General features: G+C 44.5%; 1 protein-coding gene across 2 annotated transcripts in view; it reads right to left on the reverse strand.

Annotated features, from left to right (window-relative positions):
* The window catches only part of ric1 (RIC1 homolog, RAB6A GEF complex partner 1), a 51,455-nt gene that overhangs the window by 2,432 nt on the left and 32,010 nt on the right, over positions 1–17,013 (reverse strand). Inside the window, exons 6-27 of one of the 2 annotated variants that reach the window (XM_066646637.1) lie at positions 16,049–16,185; positions 15,744–15,832; positions 15,434–15,522; positions 14,527–14,671; positions 14,282–14,330; positions 13,970–14,113; positions 13,495–13,683; positions 13,267–13,305; positions 12,988–13,098; positions 12,678–12,767; positions 12,433–12,593; positions 11,438–11,576; positions 11,177–11,293; positions 10,399–10,716; positions 8,460–8,876; positions 8,026–8,184; positions 6,721–6,857; positions 6,334–6,614; positions 5,992–6,192; positions 5,646–5,823; positions 5,326–5,514; positions 37–5,213 (exon numbers count right to left, since the gene is read on the reverse strand). In XM_066646637.1, the coding sequence (XP_066502734.1) occupies positions 4,937–5,213; positions 5,326–5,514; positions 5,646–5,823; positions 5,992–6,192; positions 6,334–6,614; positions 6,721–6,857; positions 8,026–8,184; positions 8,460–8,876; positions 10,399–10,716; positions 11,177–11,293; positions 11,438–11,576; positions 12,433–12,593; positions 12,678–12,767; positions 12,988–13,098; positions 13,267–13,305; positions 13,495–13,683; positions 13,970–14,113; positions 14,282–14,330; positions 14,527–14,671; positions 15,434–15,522; positions 15,744–15,832; positions 16,049–16,185 (3,656 nt within the window). In that variant the 3' untranslated portion in view covers positions 37–4,936. Of the gene's footprint in view, positions 1–36; positions 5,214–5,325; positions 5,515–5,645; positions 5,824–5,991; positions 6,193–6,333; positions 6,615–6,720; positions 6,858–8,025; positions 8,185–8,459; positions 8,877–10,398; positions 10,717–11,176; positions 11,294–11,437; positions 11,577–12,432; positions 12,594–12,677; positions 12,768–12,987; positions 13,099–13,266; positions 13,306–13,494; positions 13,684–13,969; positions 14,114–14,281; positions 14,331–14,526; positions 14,672–15,433; positions 15,523–15,743; positions 15,836–16,048; positions 16,186–17,013 lie in introns of both variants that reach the window. The other variant, XM_066646635.1, reaches the window with a different exon arrangement.

The following is a 17,013-nucleotide window of genomic DNA, read 5'->3' on the forward strand; positions in this document are numbered from 1 at the left end:
ATACGTAGTTAGAATTGTTTTTTTTTTTCTACTCACCGTTTCAATAAAATGACGAATCAGAAGTGGACTTTACTCCAGTGGCAGCCGAGGCGCGGGGTCTTCAGACATTTACGGCATTAAAATCCCACCTGGTTTTTCTCACAAAGAGAAGAGAGTGATTAGTAAAAGGCAAAGAAATGCTGAATAATAAAAACAAAAAAAAACAAAACAAAAAAACTTTTTAAAAATAATTTATTTGTCGTTATGTACAGGAAAATATAGAAAATAAGAACTTGGTAGAAAAAGTTATGGTACAAGAAATCTGTCACTGTACACCGCACGGAGGACGTGCTCCTGCATCGCTGGAGAGTATTTAAAGAGGATTTTTGACTGTACACAGGAAGGAAAGTTCAGTCCTTGTTCAAGAGTGTCCTGAAGCTCCTGCGTGAAAATCGAAGGAGTACCGCTCGGCCCTCGCCACAGTCCCTTCGCTCTGTTTCAGGAGAAAGTGAAAAGTCCAATGTCCTACAAAACTCCCACGAATTCAGATAAAAACGTCGATAAAACGTCATCTCCGCCGCCCCCTCTTCATCGCTTCGGCTTTGAGAAAATGTCAGAAAACCAGTGGACTGTGAAACGCAGTTTGTGTTTAAAAGCAATGTACAAATAAAGTGTTCAAACAAACTCACGCGCACACACACACAGCATATAACGGGTGTTGATGAGCTCTTTGGTCAGCACGATAATACCGTAACGGCTACATTACCCACAAATAAACCAGCCACAGCCTGGAAACCAGCCGCAAAAGACAGACAAACCAAACTAAAAGAAACCAACACAGCAGTCCCCACTATGACAACATTACCTCTAACAAACTTTATACCGATAACACCATCACCCCACCAGCGAGCGAGACCTGAGGAGCAGACAGGAACTAAACAGAATCAGATTAAAATAATCATTTTAAAAAAAGGTTAAGAAGAAAGACGTAAAGATTGCACAGAGACTGATCGCTTTAATACTGAACTCAAAGGGAAGAGGGATGCTTTTGTCTAATCCATGCTCCGCTCACAGATGTATTTCTCTCTGTATTTATTTGGCTAAACTGAGAAATGCTGGTGTAGCTGAGCTCCAGTCCATTTCCAATCGCCCCAAATCATCTTCCGGTCTAGTTTCTCTTGAAGGTGAACAGGATTCCATCAGCCTTCCAGAGAAAATGAGAAAACATCTGTGGACGGAGCTCCTGACACGTCTGTTAAATGTGCAAACCTTTACGCACCTCAGGTCCAAACATTTGTTCAGTTCAGAGGGGGGGGGACCCAACACTTTGCTGAAAACATTATGAAGATAATAAAGCAGTATGTACAATTTCAGCAATGACAAGGTAAATGAACAAAACGTCATCTGATCCGTGTCAAAACGTCCTGTCGTTTCTGGTTGTTTTCTTGTTTATCTTTAGTTTGTTAAATAAAATAACGTAAAATAAATAATGCGTGGAGTCGAGAATATCAGTAATATGCAGATATTATCTGAAGAGTGAGATTAATACATTTATCAGGGACGCGCGAATTCTGCCTTAAATAAATAACTACAGCTAATCAATGCGTTATGATGAAAGAGCAATAATGAGAATAATAATAATAATAATAGTGATAAGTGGTGGGGATAATAATAATAATATTGACCAGGCTGTAGCAACAATACGGCAACACACACACACACGTCATCAAAAAATTTCATACCTATGTAGAGGTGTTCGTTTTCACGGCGGGAATAAATAAAAGTCAAAAACGTTCATCTGGACATGAGTCACGTGAGAAATACTTCCTCTAAACGCGGAACTGATTCTTTTCTCCGGAACACGCAGCTGTTCCCAGGAGCTCTGTCAGTCGACCGCAGCTCAACACCAGTCTTCTGCAAAATAACATTGAATCGGAACTCTAACTTTGGGAGGTTCAAGGGAAAACAGCAACAATCACACAGGCAACAACCGTCTGAAGATGTATACTTCATAAAGAAAAAGAAGCGGGGAAAAAAAGGGGTGGGGGGTGGGGGCGACACACACCATGAAAATTGTCAGTTTTGTACAACAACAGGGAAGAGAGTTCAGGGTCCCCAAAAAACAGGATTTCCCCATTGAGCCAGATAAGCCCACTGTCAGGATACAAAAAGGACAGTCCTCAACTTTGAGCTTAAGTTAAGGCTAACTGACGAAATCCTACTTTGTTTTACTATCTTTAACCACATCCATCACATTATTGTGGGCAAATTAAAATGCTAAAGCTTCTAAGTGACAGGAGAGAGCAACTTCACTAAACAGCAAGCAAACAACAAACAAGAAAACAACACTAAGTTTTGGGCAACAATGGGAAGACATTCCATTGTTAGGGGCATTTCAAAAAATAAAATAAATAAATAAAAAATAAAATAAAAGGGGCTTCAAACGGAGTCAAGAACACAGATGTAACAATGGGATATTTTTTTTTGAACAAGGGAGCACAGGCTCTCTCTCTCACACACACTTGCATATTCAGCTGATTTAGATAGAAAACAATTGTTTACTTATTTATAACCCAAACGCACACTTCGAGAAATAGACACTGCAGTTAATGGAGATTTGTGCGCCGACAGTGACGGTCAGTGAGGTACAGGAGATGGAAAATAATTAAAAGCAATATTCCTATGCAAAATGTCAAATACTCATTCTTGTTGCCATAGAGACCTGGGAGAAACCGCAAATGACAAGCCAAGAGCAAAAACAAAACGTCTAAGCCTTTACAAAAAAGTGGAATTTGGTACAAAGCTGAGTTACTGCCTGCATCCACCTTAAAGGTCAATACACGGCCAAGCTTCAGCCAACTCTGCCTGAGGCTGAACTTTGAAAAGTGCGATGGGGGCTGTTGACGGGGGCAGGGCTTGGTTTTAACTTCATAAAGAGACAAAAAACATACGCCCAAGCAGTGAGACCAACGCTGCAAAATGGAACTCGGTGAGAAAATGCTTTTGGACACTGTCCTCCAGTTTGAAGGCAGCATCATCGGGGCAGGGCCAAGGTGAAGTGGAGGGAACACGGCTCACTAATTTGCATAACGAAGTATAGTGTCTATAGCAGAGTTAAACCTGAGAGGTGCTCCGGAGGTGGGTATTTTTTTTTTTTTTTTTTGGAATTAGAAATAGATATTCGAATTGTAAGTATACTATTTCAAAACAATACAATACAGCTGTTAATGTAAAAAAATAACTTGTGGTGTAGTTTAGTCTTTAAAGAAGCTAACCACGCAAATAAAAATTAATTCGTGCCTACGAGCAGACATTTTTACTGCTGTTTAAACAATATAAGCAATCTCTGCCCAAAAATAAACGCCACAAATATAATAATACTGCTTATGTCAGTAAAACTATGTTCTATACATTTCTGGATTAAAACTCTGTGCTAGTTGCAGTTATTCAAAACTAGCCTGTGATTATGTCACCATGGAAACATTAGCTCATTGAAAATGACCCAGAGAGGCAGCTTCCATTAGCTTTAGCAACATTAACGTTTTGGGTGAGCTAACGCATTAGCCTGCTTTTAGCATTAAGGCTGATGGGTCAATGCTAACATCGCTAATGTAGAAAGAAACAAGCTGTCAGTTGGCAAATAATGTTAACAGCCAGCTATTAATTCTCATTTAATATTAGCCATGTTAGCCTCTTTAAGCGCAGCGCTAAACAGTTGTGACGTCATTCTGTATTCAGTGTCATATCCATATTAGCAATTCCCAGTCTAATTCTATATGTAGTTGACAATTCCAGTCGTTGTTCTGATAGATAAACCCAGCTAAGACTTGTATGGACACAGCACTGACTTTATCATGATGAGCAGCTTAAAAGAGTCAATGCAAGTCTAATCTTAGAGACTAGAGATGGGGACGTAAACAAAGGCAAAACACTCCATTGTGAACCCATACGTGATACTGCAATGAATAAGAGGAACAATACTGGTGATGTTAGACTTTAACAACACACACACACACTGCAGTCCGGATGGACACAAACTCAAGCGAAATATGGTTTCTATCTTTTCGGATTAGCATGTCTGCACACACACCCACACACACAAAAAAAAAAAAAACACAACATGGGTTATAGCAGTGCAACAGAACGCCACCTCAAACTAACTCCAGGCCAGTCTGGGGAAAAAAAAAAAAAAAAAAGTGTTATCTCCAAGTTTGTGTGTCCTGAGAGATGTACCGTCCTGTGCTCACTCTCTTTCTCTTCCCACTGCCAGAAAGAGTGGAGTTCTCGCCTGATCCAGTCAGCCCTTACAAGCTCTTAAAGTCATAGTTCAGCTGATAAAAACCCCACGAGATGTATTAATTTAAAAAGACATTTTCAGTGTCGTTAGCTTTAGCACTGGAGCTTTGAAGCTAACGTAGCTAAGCTTATTCCAGACCAATTGCCATTGTGCTAAATGCACTGGCCTTAAACTGTGATGGAGGACTGAGGTACATTATTAACACAGCAGCACATTCAAAGGCTGCATTTGGGGAAGTTGGTGAGGTAATTATAGCTACATTAGTAACAAAGACGTGGATTAAATAAGCATCAAACAGGCTGGATCTGTGAAAATAACGTAGTTAACTATAGAAGTTTAAGCTCACCGATTAGCATGAAGCAAAGCTAATAAAGCTAACGGCTAAAACAGCAACTACGGTTTTTAAAGCTGCTGTTCTCTCAATTTGTCGGGCTCATGCATGTGTGTGTGACAAGATGTGTGTGACAAAATTCATGTTTGTTACTAGCAGCATGCTAACTGGTGGGGTATAAGCTTCCATTACTTGTTAGCTACATTACCCATGTTGTAGCTCCAGTTCTGAAACTAAACTTTCATTTGTCTGGGGTATTTGAGGTACGGGAGATAAGATTACATTTACAGACTGAACTATGGCTTTAGTCTCTCAGAGCCGAAGAGAGATCACGAGAGTGTGCAGTCGTACGTTCCCTCGTCTAAGTTTTCCTCCTCCGGCTCGTCCTCGCAGGCGTTCTCCACGATCCCGGTGCTTGGGTTAGAATCGGGCGGCAGAGCGAGGCCCAGAGGAGCAGAACACGGTTCAGAGCGTGGGACAGATGGTTCCGACAGCTTGGAAATGACGGACGGCTGAAAAGACTCAGGCTGCACCTGCTCCACAGACACATCACATAACTTCTGCAGCTGAGGGCGAATGAGGTTCAGAAAGGGCTTATAACCCAGACTAGAGAGAGAGAGAGAGAGACACAGAGAGAGAGAGAGAGAAATTTATATCCATCTTACATCTGACTCTGTCTGGGGGGGGATGCGTGAGAGCGAGAGACTTTAATACTAACCAGTCTGAAGAGGCCCACTGATCGACGGCCTGCAGCCCTGTGCAAATACTTTGGACGGTTTCAGCCGGAACCTCTGGACTGTCCAGAAACCCAAACACCTGCTTAATCACATTCACCTCCCGCAGAATAAGACCAATCACAACACACCAGTCCAAACAGCCGGCCTCCATAAACACATGCAGGAGATACCTGTCGGAACAGAGAGGACAGGGATTTATGAACCCTCTCCATCATCATTTCTGCAATCAAGAAGAGGCCAATAAACGTTCAAATATCCGTGTTGTCCAAATAGTAAGAATCTGAGAGGAGGCGGGACTCACCGGAGCTGCACCTGGGACTTATGAGGGCCCTTATTGGCCAGCTCCATGGAGATGTGCTCCAGCTCTGATTGGCTAAGGCTGAGGGTGGAGAAGTTCTCATCCACCATCGTCCAATCACCGTCCACCATGGAGCTGGTCTCTGTGAGGTCAGTTGCTGAACCAATACTGCACTCCTCCGCTACGGAGAGAGAGAGAGGGGGGGGGGGTGTCCATGAACAAAAGGTATCCAGATATAATGAAAATTATAACATAAATGAATACTAATGGGCTACTGACAGTCTCATCCCAATAGGTTTTGGAAGTGTGTGGGAGTGTGGAAGAGAAACTGAGAATCCTGCCATCTCACTTTTATTAATGAGCGGAGAGAGAAAGGCCTCCTGGGTCTGCGGAGCTCCGTGAGAAGAGGTGGAGTCCATCTCCTTGGGCCCCACCTCCAAACCATCCAGCCAGCTATGATTGGTTCTGGTGACCTGAGGGGGCGCTGTGTCCATGTCACTGTTCAGCAAACTGTCGGCCGACTGCGACTTCAGCAAACGAGTGCTCAACACTGAGAGAGAGAGAGAGAGAGAGAATTAAACCAAATGTTTTATGTATCTTCTAAATGTATTCAGTTAGTTATTAATCTGGAGTGCTCTGGGTGTAACAACATGGTTTTATAATTCAAATGAATAATTATTCTTGATGGTACCTGTGCGGCAGCGTCCGTTTTTGAAGGGCGAGCTGATGGAAGCGACGGGGATGACAGGAAAGGGCCACAGGAAGTCCTCGTGCAGGCGCTTGAGTGCTGTGACAAAGTCTTCCACACGCGCCACGCGAGTGCGCTCTCGACACAGCCAACTAATCAGCTCAAAGCCCAGCTGAGCCGAGAAACAGCCCAGGTCTCGCAGACGCAGCTGCTCCAGCAGCCTCCGAGCGTGACGCCACAGCATCATGTCAATGTACATGTTCTCAGCGCTCTCACTGTCCTTACTGGAAACACACACACACCACAGGACGTCTTACAAGTTGGAGACCATATTATATATAACAACATGCTTAGTAGCTGTTTTATGTGTGTGTGTGTGTGTGTGTGTACCTTTTAGCTGAGGGTCCCGAGGGCATGCTGAAGGTTTTCTGCAGGTTGAATTTTCCAGTGGAGACGCTGTCTGCAGACTGAGACAGACTGATGCTCCGATGCCTGAAAAACTCAAAACCTCCTGTAGAGCTCGGCTCCTGAACACACAGGAGAGAAATATTCACTGGTAACTAAAAGACAGTTATTCCTTCAAGCTCATTCCTGTACTCATTCTCTCAGTAAATAAATTTATATTGTTAACAAACAAACAAATAAATAAATAAGGTAATTATTCAGTCATAGTCTGAAAGCGCTTATCCATTTCGGGGACACGGCGGGTTGGGAGCCTACCCTGGCAAGAACACAGTCACCCGGAGGAAACCCACGCAGACACAGGGAGAACACACCACACTCCTCACAGACAGTCACCCGGAGGAAACCCACGCAGACACAGGGAGAACACACCACACTCCTCACAGACAGTCACCCGAAGGAAACCCACGCAGACACAGAGAGAACACACCACACTCCTCACTGACAGTCACCGGAGGAAACCCACGCAGACACAGAGAGAACACATCACACTCCTCACAGACAGTCACCCGGAGGAAACCCACGCAGACACAGGGAGAACACACCACACTCCTCACTGAAAGTCACCCGGAGGAAACCCACACGAACACAGGGAGAACACACCACACTCCTCACAGACAGTCACCCGGAGGAAACCCACACGAACACAGAGAGAACACACCACACTCCTCACAGACAGTCACCCGGAGGAAACCCACACGAACACAGAGAGAACACACCACACTCCTCACAGACAGTCAGCCGGAGGAAACCCACGCAGACACAGGGAGAACACACCACACTCCTCACTGACAGTCACCCGGAGGAAACCCACACAGACACAGGGAGAACACACCACACTCCTCACAGACAGTCACCTGGAGGAAACCCATACAGACACAGGGAGAACACACCACACTCCTCACAGACAGTCACCCGGAGGAAACCCACGCAGACACAGAGAGAACACACCACACTCCTCACAGACAGTCACCCGGAGCAGAAATCGAACCCACAACCTCCAGGTCCCACCGTGACACCCAGGTAATTATTCTATATGTAATAATCTTTACTAATAAAAAACTAGCTAAAATAATCTTTCAAAACTTTCTGTAAATTAAACAAATTCTAGATAAACTATTCGTAATCTCAGGTCAGTAAACGCAGTAAAAGAGTTCTATGTCCAATAGGTATGGCTCAGTGTCCATAATGAGTGCTTCAGTATCTACTAAAGTAAAGTGGTAAGTGCGGAACCTGAGTGGTAGGCGTGCTGGGCGGAGTCTCGCTCTCTCCTGAACCAATGGCCTTGAGGAATCGAATCATGTGACGGCAGAGGTCCCACTTCCCTTGTTCTAGAGCCGTGTTGAAGAGAAGAGTGGCGTGCTGCCGACTCACCGCTGGAACCTCCATGTTCTGGGAAAACAAGAGACAAACACCTTTAGCGTGATCAATTAAAAGAAAAAACAAAATAATAATAATACTACAGCTTGTTTTTTAAAAAGTAATAATAAAAAAACAGAAATGCTCTAATTGGCATAAATAGTGATGAGGAATGCTGCGTTTCTGGGACCTCTTTAAAAATTACACACACCGTTTGACACAGAACACAGCATAATTAACCCATCTCTGTATGAGAAAAGACCTCTCCTCCACCTGCAGTAGGATTAGAAAAAGCCCCTCCTCCTCACCTGCAGTATGATGAGGTAAGACGCAGCCGTGTCCAGGTCCTGGGCCATGAGGCACTCCTCGAACAGATCTTTGGGGTTTCCAACAGCAGCAAACAGGTAGTTCCAGAGCGCAAACTCGGTCTTCCTCGCGCAGTGGACGATGGTGCGCAGAAACAGGGGGAACTCCGTGATAAACTTGGCCACGGTGGGCAGCAGCGGGTCGGGGATGGGCTCACGGGAAGTGGCCTCCTCCTCCAGAACCACGTGCACCATGAGCTCCAGCACGTGAGGAAAGTACGGCAGCGAGGAGCACGACTGAGCCAGCATCAGCGCCTGCTCGCCTAGGTTCCGCACAAGCAGTTGTCTCAGAAGGTGGTGCAGGTAAATTTGAGAGGTGCGCTCCACCGTGCAGAACGGAAACTGAGTCTCCAACGGCTCCTGGGACCAGGAAAGAGGAGTCAGGATCGCATTATTGTAAATTACAATAACAATATTAATACATTATATTTATAAATAATATTAATCAATTGTAAATAAAATCGTGAATATCGATTTTTTTTACTTCAAATCCTGGTGCCAAGACGGTTCATTTTAGCGCTGGCCGATATGAGCGCAAATCAATATCACGATTGTATATTTTACCACGAATGCGGTTAATGAACGATTATTTAGTTTTTGTATTTTTGATGAGTGATGAGTTCAGTGACGAGGCTTGTGCTGTAAATATGCTCCAGTTTTAAAGCTGGGATAGTTTCTCTAATGTCACTGGAAGCTTGTGCCTCTCTTGGTTTCTCTTGAGCACCCACACAGGAGGAAACCCACACAGACACAGAGAGAACACACCACACTCCTCACAGACAGTCACCCGGAGGAAGCCCACGCAGACACAGAGAGAACACACCACACTCCTCACAGACAGTCACCCAGAGGAAACCCACGCAGACACAGGGAGAACACACCACACTCCTCACAAACAGTCACCCGGAGGAAACCCACGCAGACACAGGGAGAACACACCACACTCCTCACAGACAGTCACCCGGAGGAAACCCACGCAGACACAGAGAACACACCACACTCCTCACAGACAGTCACCCGGAGGAAGCCCACGCAGACACAGAGAGAACACACCACACTCCTCATTGACAGTCACCCGGAAGAAACCCACGCAGACACAGGGAGAACACACAACACTCCTCACAGACAGTCATCCGGAGGAAACCCACGCAGACACAGGGAGAACACACCACACTCCTCACAGACAGTCACCCGGAGGAAACCCACACAGACACAGGGAGAACACACCACACTCCTCACAGACAGTCACCCGGAGGAAACCCACACAGACACAGGGAGAACACACCACACTCCTCACAGACAGTCACCCGGAGGAAACCCACACAGACACAGGGAGAACACACCACACTCCTCACAGACAGTCGGAAGCTCGTTCCTCTCTTGAGCACTGTTTATATTTGGTGTGTGTTTACATTTGACTTCTTTTTGTTAAGTGTCATCTTAATTAATGTCAAAGCAAAACACTTCCAAACCACAGACGCGGTGTTTTTTATTTGTACGATATGCTTGAGTCGCTCGGTTGGCCTCTGCGTTTAGGTTCTCCTACATGTGGCAGAATCACGTGGCTACAGCTTGGTACCATGGTTTAGAAAGGACAGTACACGAACACACAGTGGGGACACAACACCCTAACACCTGGCTTTTATGGGCGTAGTGCTGTGCACACTACCGTTTTGGGCCTTTTCCTTCATATCTGTGAACAACTAATGATTGACAATGTGCACATTCCAGAGAGTGGTTTCTATCTTTAAGTTGGGCTTGACCTCATGTACCTTTTGTCATTTGAAGCTATTCGTAATAAGGAAAGAAGGAAACAAAAAGCCTGTATTTTTTAAGACAGAACTCTGACGTATCCAAGGACCCCCCCCACTTCAGTACGTACCTCTGCGGAGGACTGAGAGTGAGACCCGAGGTTGTCGTAGAGCAGAGTTTCGTTGGTGGCTCCCAGGACGAGAGCGTCCTCGAACAGAACGGCGAGAGGGTAGATGTTGAGGAGGAAAGGCAGCATGATTCTGCGAGACAGGAACGAGTGAGGCTTTCTGTGATCTCGAGGAAACAGCGGCAGCCACACCTTCATCCCGGCCTCGCCGCATGAGAGCCACAGCGCCTCCACTAGGTGGCGCTTCTTTCGATTGGTGCGGCACGTGGTCCACACGTTCTCCACACACTGAGCTAGAACCACAGGGGGGCAGAACGGCAGCTGGGGAGGGATTATTCAACACAGAAACACACAATCACATCATTAAGTCCAAACATCACTGACAATACCGCACCGATACCACTTCCCATCATTCTTTCCAGTTAAAGGTGGACCACAGTTTTTTCGTAGTCACCGTAGGCAACAGATATTTGTTTATATCCATAACTACAACTTGCACAATGCACTTTGCTTATTTCATGTACATTTTACAATGTTTATTGCTTTCTGTGCCTCTTCAAATGTTTATTTTGTACTGAAATCAATTGGAAGGGGAAGGGAGCGGCGTTGGTTTGATACCCACCTCCAACTACGCTTACATAGTGCAGTTTCTGCAGTGCTGAGCACAGCTCAACAAAGACAGTGGCTCTGTTCTCCGTATTACAGCTCTTTTACTTACACTGAACAACATGGTGAACTGCATTTGAAAAACCAAGGCAAGTGGGAGGAAGGTGTTACTCACCAGCTTCTTGTGATTGGGCGATGTCTCCTTCTCTCGTACCTGCGGACCGGAGCGATCTCTCTGCAGCATGATCAGCTGACCGGCCAGATTTAACAAGATACTCTCTGCCATACAGGCCTGAGAAAAAGGAACAATCAGGAGAGGAACGATCAAACGACCTGAACATGGATTTATTTAATTTAGTGTGAATCCCTTCTCTTTCCATGAAGGCAGAACAACGTTCATTTAAACATAGTTAAGTGTGTGTGTGTGTGTGTGTACCTGCTGTGGGGCTTTGAGGGAGATTCCTGTTTCTGTTCGGACAGAGGTGAGAGTGACGGACACCACTAAGCCAGGATGAGGAATATAACGTGACATAGAGACTTCCTGTAGCAACTCCACACTGGCAGAAGGATTAGGACTAAAAGAAAAAGAGAGAGAGAGAGAGAGAGAGAGAAAGAGACTTTTTACCTTTTAGGGTCCTTTATTAATAAAAAGTGGGCTCAATAGTCGTCCAAATTCACTTTAGAAACATAAAGACAACTTGGAAACAACACTCACACTATAAAACCTGGGTATAAAAAGTGCATTTAAATGAAAACTGGAGAGAGAGAGAGAGACAGACGAGAGAGAGAGAGAGAGAAAGAGAGACAGACAGACAGACAGACAGAGAGAGAGAGACAGACAGACAGACAGAGAGAGAGAGAGACAGACAGACAGACAGAGAGAGAGAGACAGACAGACAGACAGAGAGAGAGAGAGACAGACAGACAGAGAGAGAGACAGACAGACAGAGAGAGAGAGAGAGAAAGAGAGACAGACAGACAGAGAGAGAGAGACAGACAGACAGACAGAGAGAGAGACAGACAGACAGAGAGAGAGAGACAGACAGACAGAGAGAGACAGACAGACACAGACAGACAGAGAGAGAGACAGACAGACAGAGACAGAGAGAAAGAGAGAAAAAATATATATTTTTTTACATTTTGCATATTATGCAAATAAGTTCAAAGTCTAAATGGGCGGAGCCTATACGTTCTTGAGGCTTATTTGTAGTCTCTGACCTGAGGATTCAGGGGAAAAAAGAACTTTGTTTCTACGTCACACAGAGAAGGAGATACAGACCTCTCTACAGCGCCACCATGAGGCCAATCAGTGTCACTTTTGTTGCCCACCAAGATTCACACAATACATCTACACTCCACGTCCTGTCTCTTCCTGAACTTAAGCACTTTCAACGAATGAATGAGTTAATGCACAAGGTGTGTGTGTGTTACCTGTCCTGTTTTTTCTCTATGCTGTACAGGCAGATGGAGCAGTCCGTACGGAACAGGATCACCATGTTCCTGAAGACGTTCAGCAGCAGGGTTTCAGCGTGCAGTTTTGTGATGCTCGCAAATGCGTTGTCAAGGTTACAGGAGCGGTGGTATAACCTCAGCTACAAATACAGTCCACACACATTGTGTTCACACACACTTCACACGGTGAATTAAGGGGCAACATTATTTATGTCAAACCTCACCTCCTCTTGTTGATCAATGATATTGTAACAGGCCACAACAACAAAGTCTTTCCACCAGGCGATGCCCCCGGTCACAGTCATACTCTGCTCCTAAAACACCACACAGTCGCAGGGGCAAGGAAAGGTCAACACTAGAATATAATTAAGCACCAAATCTATTATTAATAATTAACCTACTAATGTTTTACACTAGGTGCTGGGACACTGCTGTGGGGCTTCGATGGCACTGTGGACTGCACTGCGAGTCCCACCCCAGCTCATTCCAAACGTATGGGTTAGTGCTAAAGCTTCGAGTGAGCGCGCTCAGTACCTGGGTGATGTTTCCAAACAGTTTCCACTTCCTGGTGAATAAAGAGTAGTGTGCAAATCCGCGTCTCCCTGCCACAGCCAAACACTGCCCTGCTGAGTCTATTGCCGCAAACTACACACACACACACACACACACACACACACACAGTACTTGATAATGATGTAAATCTACTGTGAATTATCATCAGTTTAAAATATAATTAACATAAGAGTAAATTAAGAAGAAATAACATGCCAACAAAACACTCTCTCTCACTCTCACACTCTCTCTCTCTCTTACCCGTATTGGCCAGTTGCTCTCTAGATATGTGCTGTGAATCTGAGAATAAAGAGAAACACTTTAAATCGTAGCTGATGCCGGGGGACAGAGCAAATAGACAGACAGTGTGTAACTGTAGAACTACAAAGTGCTGCTGTGGTCAGTGGAGCTGAGAGAATAGAAGGTGACTGTAGAAACAAGGAGGTGGTCGTACGGTGCAGTGGATGTGTTTATTTTTTTTTTTTTTACCTGAACCACATGCCAGTGCTTGTGGCCCAGTAAAGTGCTGAGACCCTGAGAGGAAGGGTTGGCCGTGTGCGGCCGATGCAGTGGGCTGCCGTCCCGAACCGACTCAGAGGGGCTGTGAACCTGCGCCGGGTCACCACAGCTCAGAAAGAGCCGGTCCTCACCATGCAGTAAAACCTGCTCCTGATTACTCTACAAACACACACACAGAGAGAGAGACAGAGAAAGAAAGAGAGAGAGAGAAAGACAGAGAGAGAGAAAGAAAAAGAAAGAGAGGGAGCCAGAAAGAGAGTGAGAAAGAGAAACAGAGAGAGAGAGAAATAAAGAGAGAGAGAGACACAGACAGAGAGAGGCCAATCAGCGCAAACCATTAAAATGCAAGGGGTGTTTCTGACCAGTGAGTGGAAGTATCAGGACAGTGTTAATAATAAAGTGGCCAGTGTGTGTGTGTGTGTGTGTGTGTGTGTGTGTTACTCACCGTGCAGGGGTTGACCGTGAGAGCACTCTTAATGAAGTGAAACTGCAGGATGGAGGCTTGGTGTAACTGCTGCGACTCGTCTGCCTCCGCTTCCGAACTTGAGCTGCCAATCACCCACAAGTGATAGCCCTCCGCCCCCCAGCTCTGAAACACACACACAGGAAGTGACATCACATTATTCCTGGCAAATCTATACGAAAAGGGGCGGTATTAAAAAAAAATTGTATTCTTGAATTCTATTAAAGACCCAAAAATGATCATTTTTCTTTGTAAAGCTCCACTATTAAAAACGCCTCAATACCAAAGACTCACCATGGAGCTGATCTTTAGTGGATCCTTCTTAGTGCCGTCTGAACGACACCTGACAAGATCACGAGACGAGATAAAGATAAACACAAGAATAATGGGACAAAAGATGAACAAAGAAAAGTGGAGAAACTGCTGCTTAAACTGTTACACGATTCGTTTTTCTGCTCCTATTAAAAACAGCTAATTCCCCACGTGAAACGTTAACGTTTTTAATGTTTGAGATGCAGAATTTACTGTGTGTCACTCACGCAAAGTCCTCTCCGAGCGTGCAGATGAGATGAGCTCCAAACACACTCCACAGAGAGAGACCACCACACTCCCAAGTTACCATGACAACACTGCAGTCCGGAGACCACCGGATCATCTTTACCGGACCTGTTTTATTCCAGATATCTGAGAGAGAGAGAGAGGGAGGGGGGAGAGAGGGAGAAACAGAGGGAGAGAGAGAGAAAGAAAGAGGAAGAAAAAAAGAGAGAGAGACAGAGGGAGGGAGAGAAAGAGAGAGAGGGAGAAAAAGAGAGGGAGAGAAAGAGAGAGGGAGAAAAAGAGAGAGAAAGAGAGAGGGAGAAAAAGAGAGAGACAGAGGGAGGGAGAGAAAGAGAGAGAGGGAGAAAAAGAGAGGGAGAGAAAGAGAGAGAGGGAGAAAAAGAGAGAGAAAGAGAGAGGGAGAAAAAGAGAGAGACAGAGGGAGGGAGAGAAAGAGAGAGAGGGAGAAAAAGAGAGAGAGAGACAGAGGGAGGGAGAGAAAGAGAGAACAAAAAAAAACAATAACATTGTAGTATCCATACAGTCCACTAGGGGGAAGCAGTGGTCCTTGATTAAAGTATACCCCTATACACACACACCAACTCATCACGTTTAAAGTTGCAATAAGACCTTATTAATAACAAATGTAGCTCGTTTTGACTGACTGCTCCTTTAACACAAACAACAAACACAACAGATAGAAAATGTCTTTATTAATGACTTCTCGCGGCCAACACACTGCCTTCAGATTTGGAAAATACAACGGAGTTCCTCTTAAAAGGGTCAACATTTACATGACTTTGGATGTGTGTGTGTGTGTGTGTGTGTGTGTATATATATATATATATATATATATATATATATATATATATATATATATATATATATATATATATATATATAGTTTACCTGGATAGTGTTTAGGGGTCAACTCCAATTTGTGAGAGAGCTGCATCGATCCTGTAGTGTTGTCAATCATGTAGACCAACACCGTGCCACTAAAACACACACACACACACACACACACACACACATCATTCAGTGATACCGTGAAGCACCGTGAGTGAGAGAGAGGCAGAGGAATTAAATGGAATGTACATAAAAATATAAAAAAAATAGGAGGGATTAGAGCCAACTATTGAATGAGAAAAATAAGAGAGGGATGTAAGAGAGGGATGAGAGGGAAAGAGAGAGAGAGAGAGAGAGGGGAGTCTTGTACCTTGCACAGCCGAAGGCCATAAGTCTGTATTTATTATTGACCGCCACACAGATACCGTCCATCACATCTGCTGCCCAGACACCCTGCAACTGCTACACACACCACACACACTAGATTTCTCACAGCTCTTTGGGGAATGTAAATTATCTTTCCTTCCAAACAGATGTGGAGTGTTCCTTTATGATGTAATCCAATACCATCAATACAATAATTATATTTACTGCAGGTACCAGTGATACACAGTCAACATACAGCGCTTGTGGTGATGGTAATGTTGTAAACCTGAGCGCACATCTCTCCCTCACCTCTGTGGAGAACCTGCTGGTGGTGGGTGTGATGAACCCGAGTCTCCCGTCATCAAAGACAACAGCAAAGCCATCAAGAGTCACACAGTACTCCATATCTCTGATATGGACACCGTTCAGATCCATACAGGGACCACCTAACACAGAGAGAGAGAGAGAGAGACACAGAGAGAGAGAGAGAGAGAGAGAGAGAGAGAGAGAGAGAGAGAGAGAGAGAGAGAGTCAAAAGCTAACCACATATCAATTCAATTCAATTCAGCTTGGCTTTATTGGCATGACTGTTTCAGTAACAATGTTGCCAAAGCACATAAACAAAATTACACTGAACATATATTTTTTTTGTATTTGGAAAAAAAACAAATACTTAATTAACCGATTATTTAAGCAAATAATCATTAATTTCCATTAGAAAACAAATATATATAAAAATACAATGAATAGATAAAATAATAATGATAATTATAATAACAATAACAATAATAATAATGACAATCAGACAATCAATCAATCAGTTGAAAAAAAAAAAAAAAAGATCACATATTATTAAATAAACAAAATAAGACTTTAAGTGTATTATCACCAGTAAGTGTTTACATTCCTATTTATAGTGTTTGTGTGGGTGTTGATGGAGTGTGTTTAGGGGGTTATTAATATGTGTGTGTTGGGGGGGGGGGGGGGGGAGTGTGTGTCGGGGGGGTATCACCGTGTGGGTGTTTCAGAGTGCTAGGGGGAGTGTGTGATGACTGGTGCTCACTGTCTCTCAGGCGGTGGCATGTTGCCACATATTTGGCGGCGAGAGGCGCTGTGTGTCCTTCTCCGAGGGAGATCTGTAATAATTCTGATTGGGTCAGAGTCTCCAGAGTTGGCTGGAGGTTTTTAAGTTTTTGGTTGAAATTTTCTCGAATGAGTGTGAATTTTGGGCAGTGGAGGAGAAAGTGCAGCTCTGTCTCGACCTCACCGCTCTC

This window comes from Hoplias malabaricus, chromosome 15 (assembly GCF_029633855.1).
Source record: "Hoplias malabaricus isolate fHopMal1 chromosome 15, fHopMal1.hap1, whole genome shotgun sequence".
In the NCBI taxonomy this organism is placed as follows: Eukaryota; Metazoa; Chordata; class Actinopteri; order Characiformes; family Erythrinidae; genus Hoplias; species Hoplias malabaricus.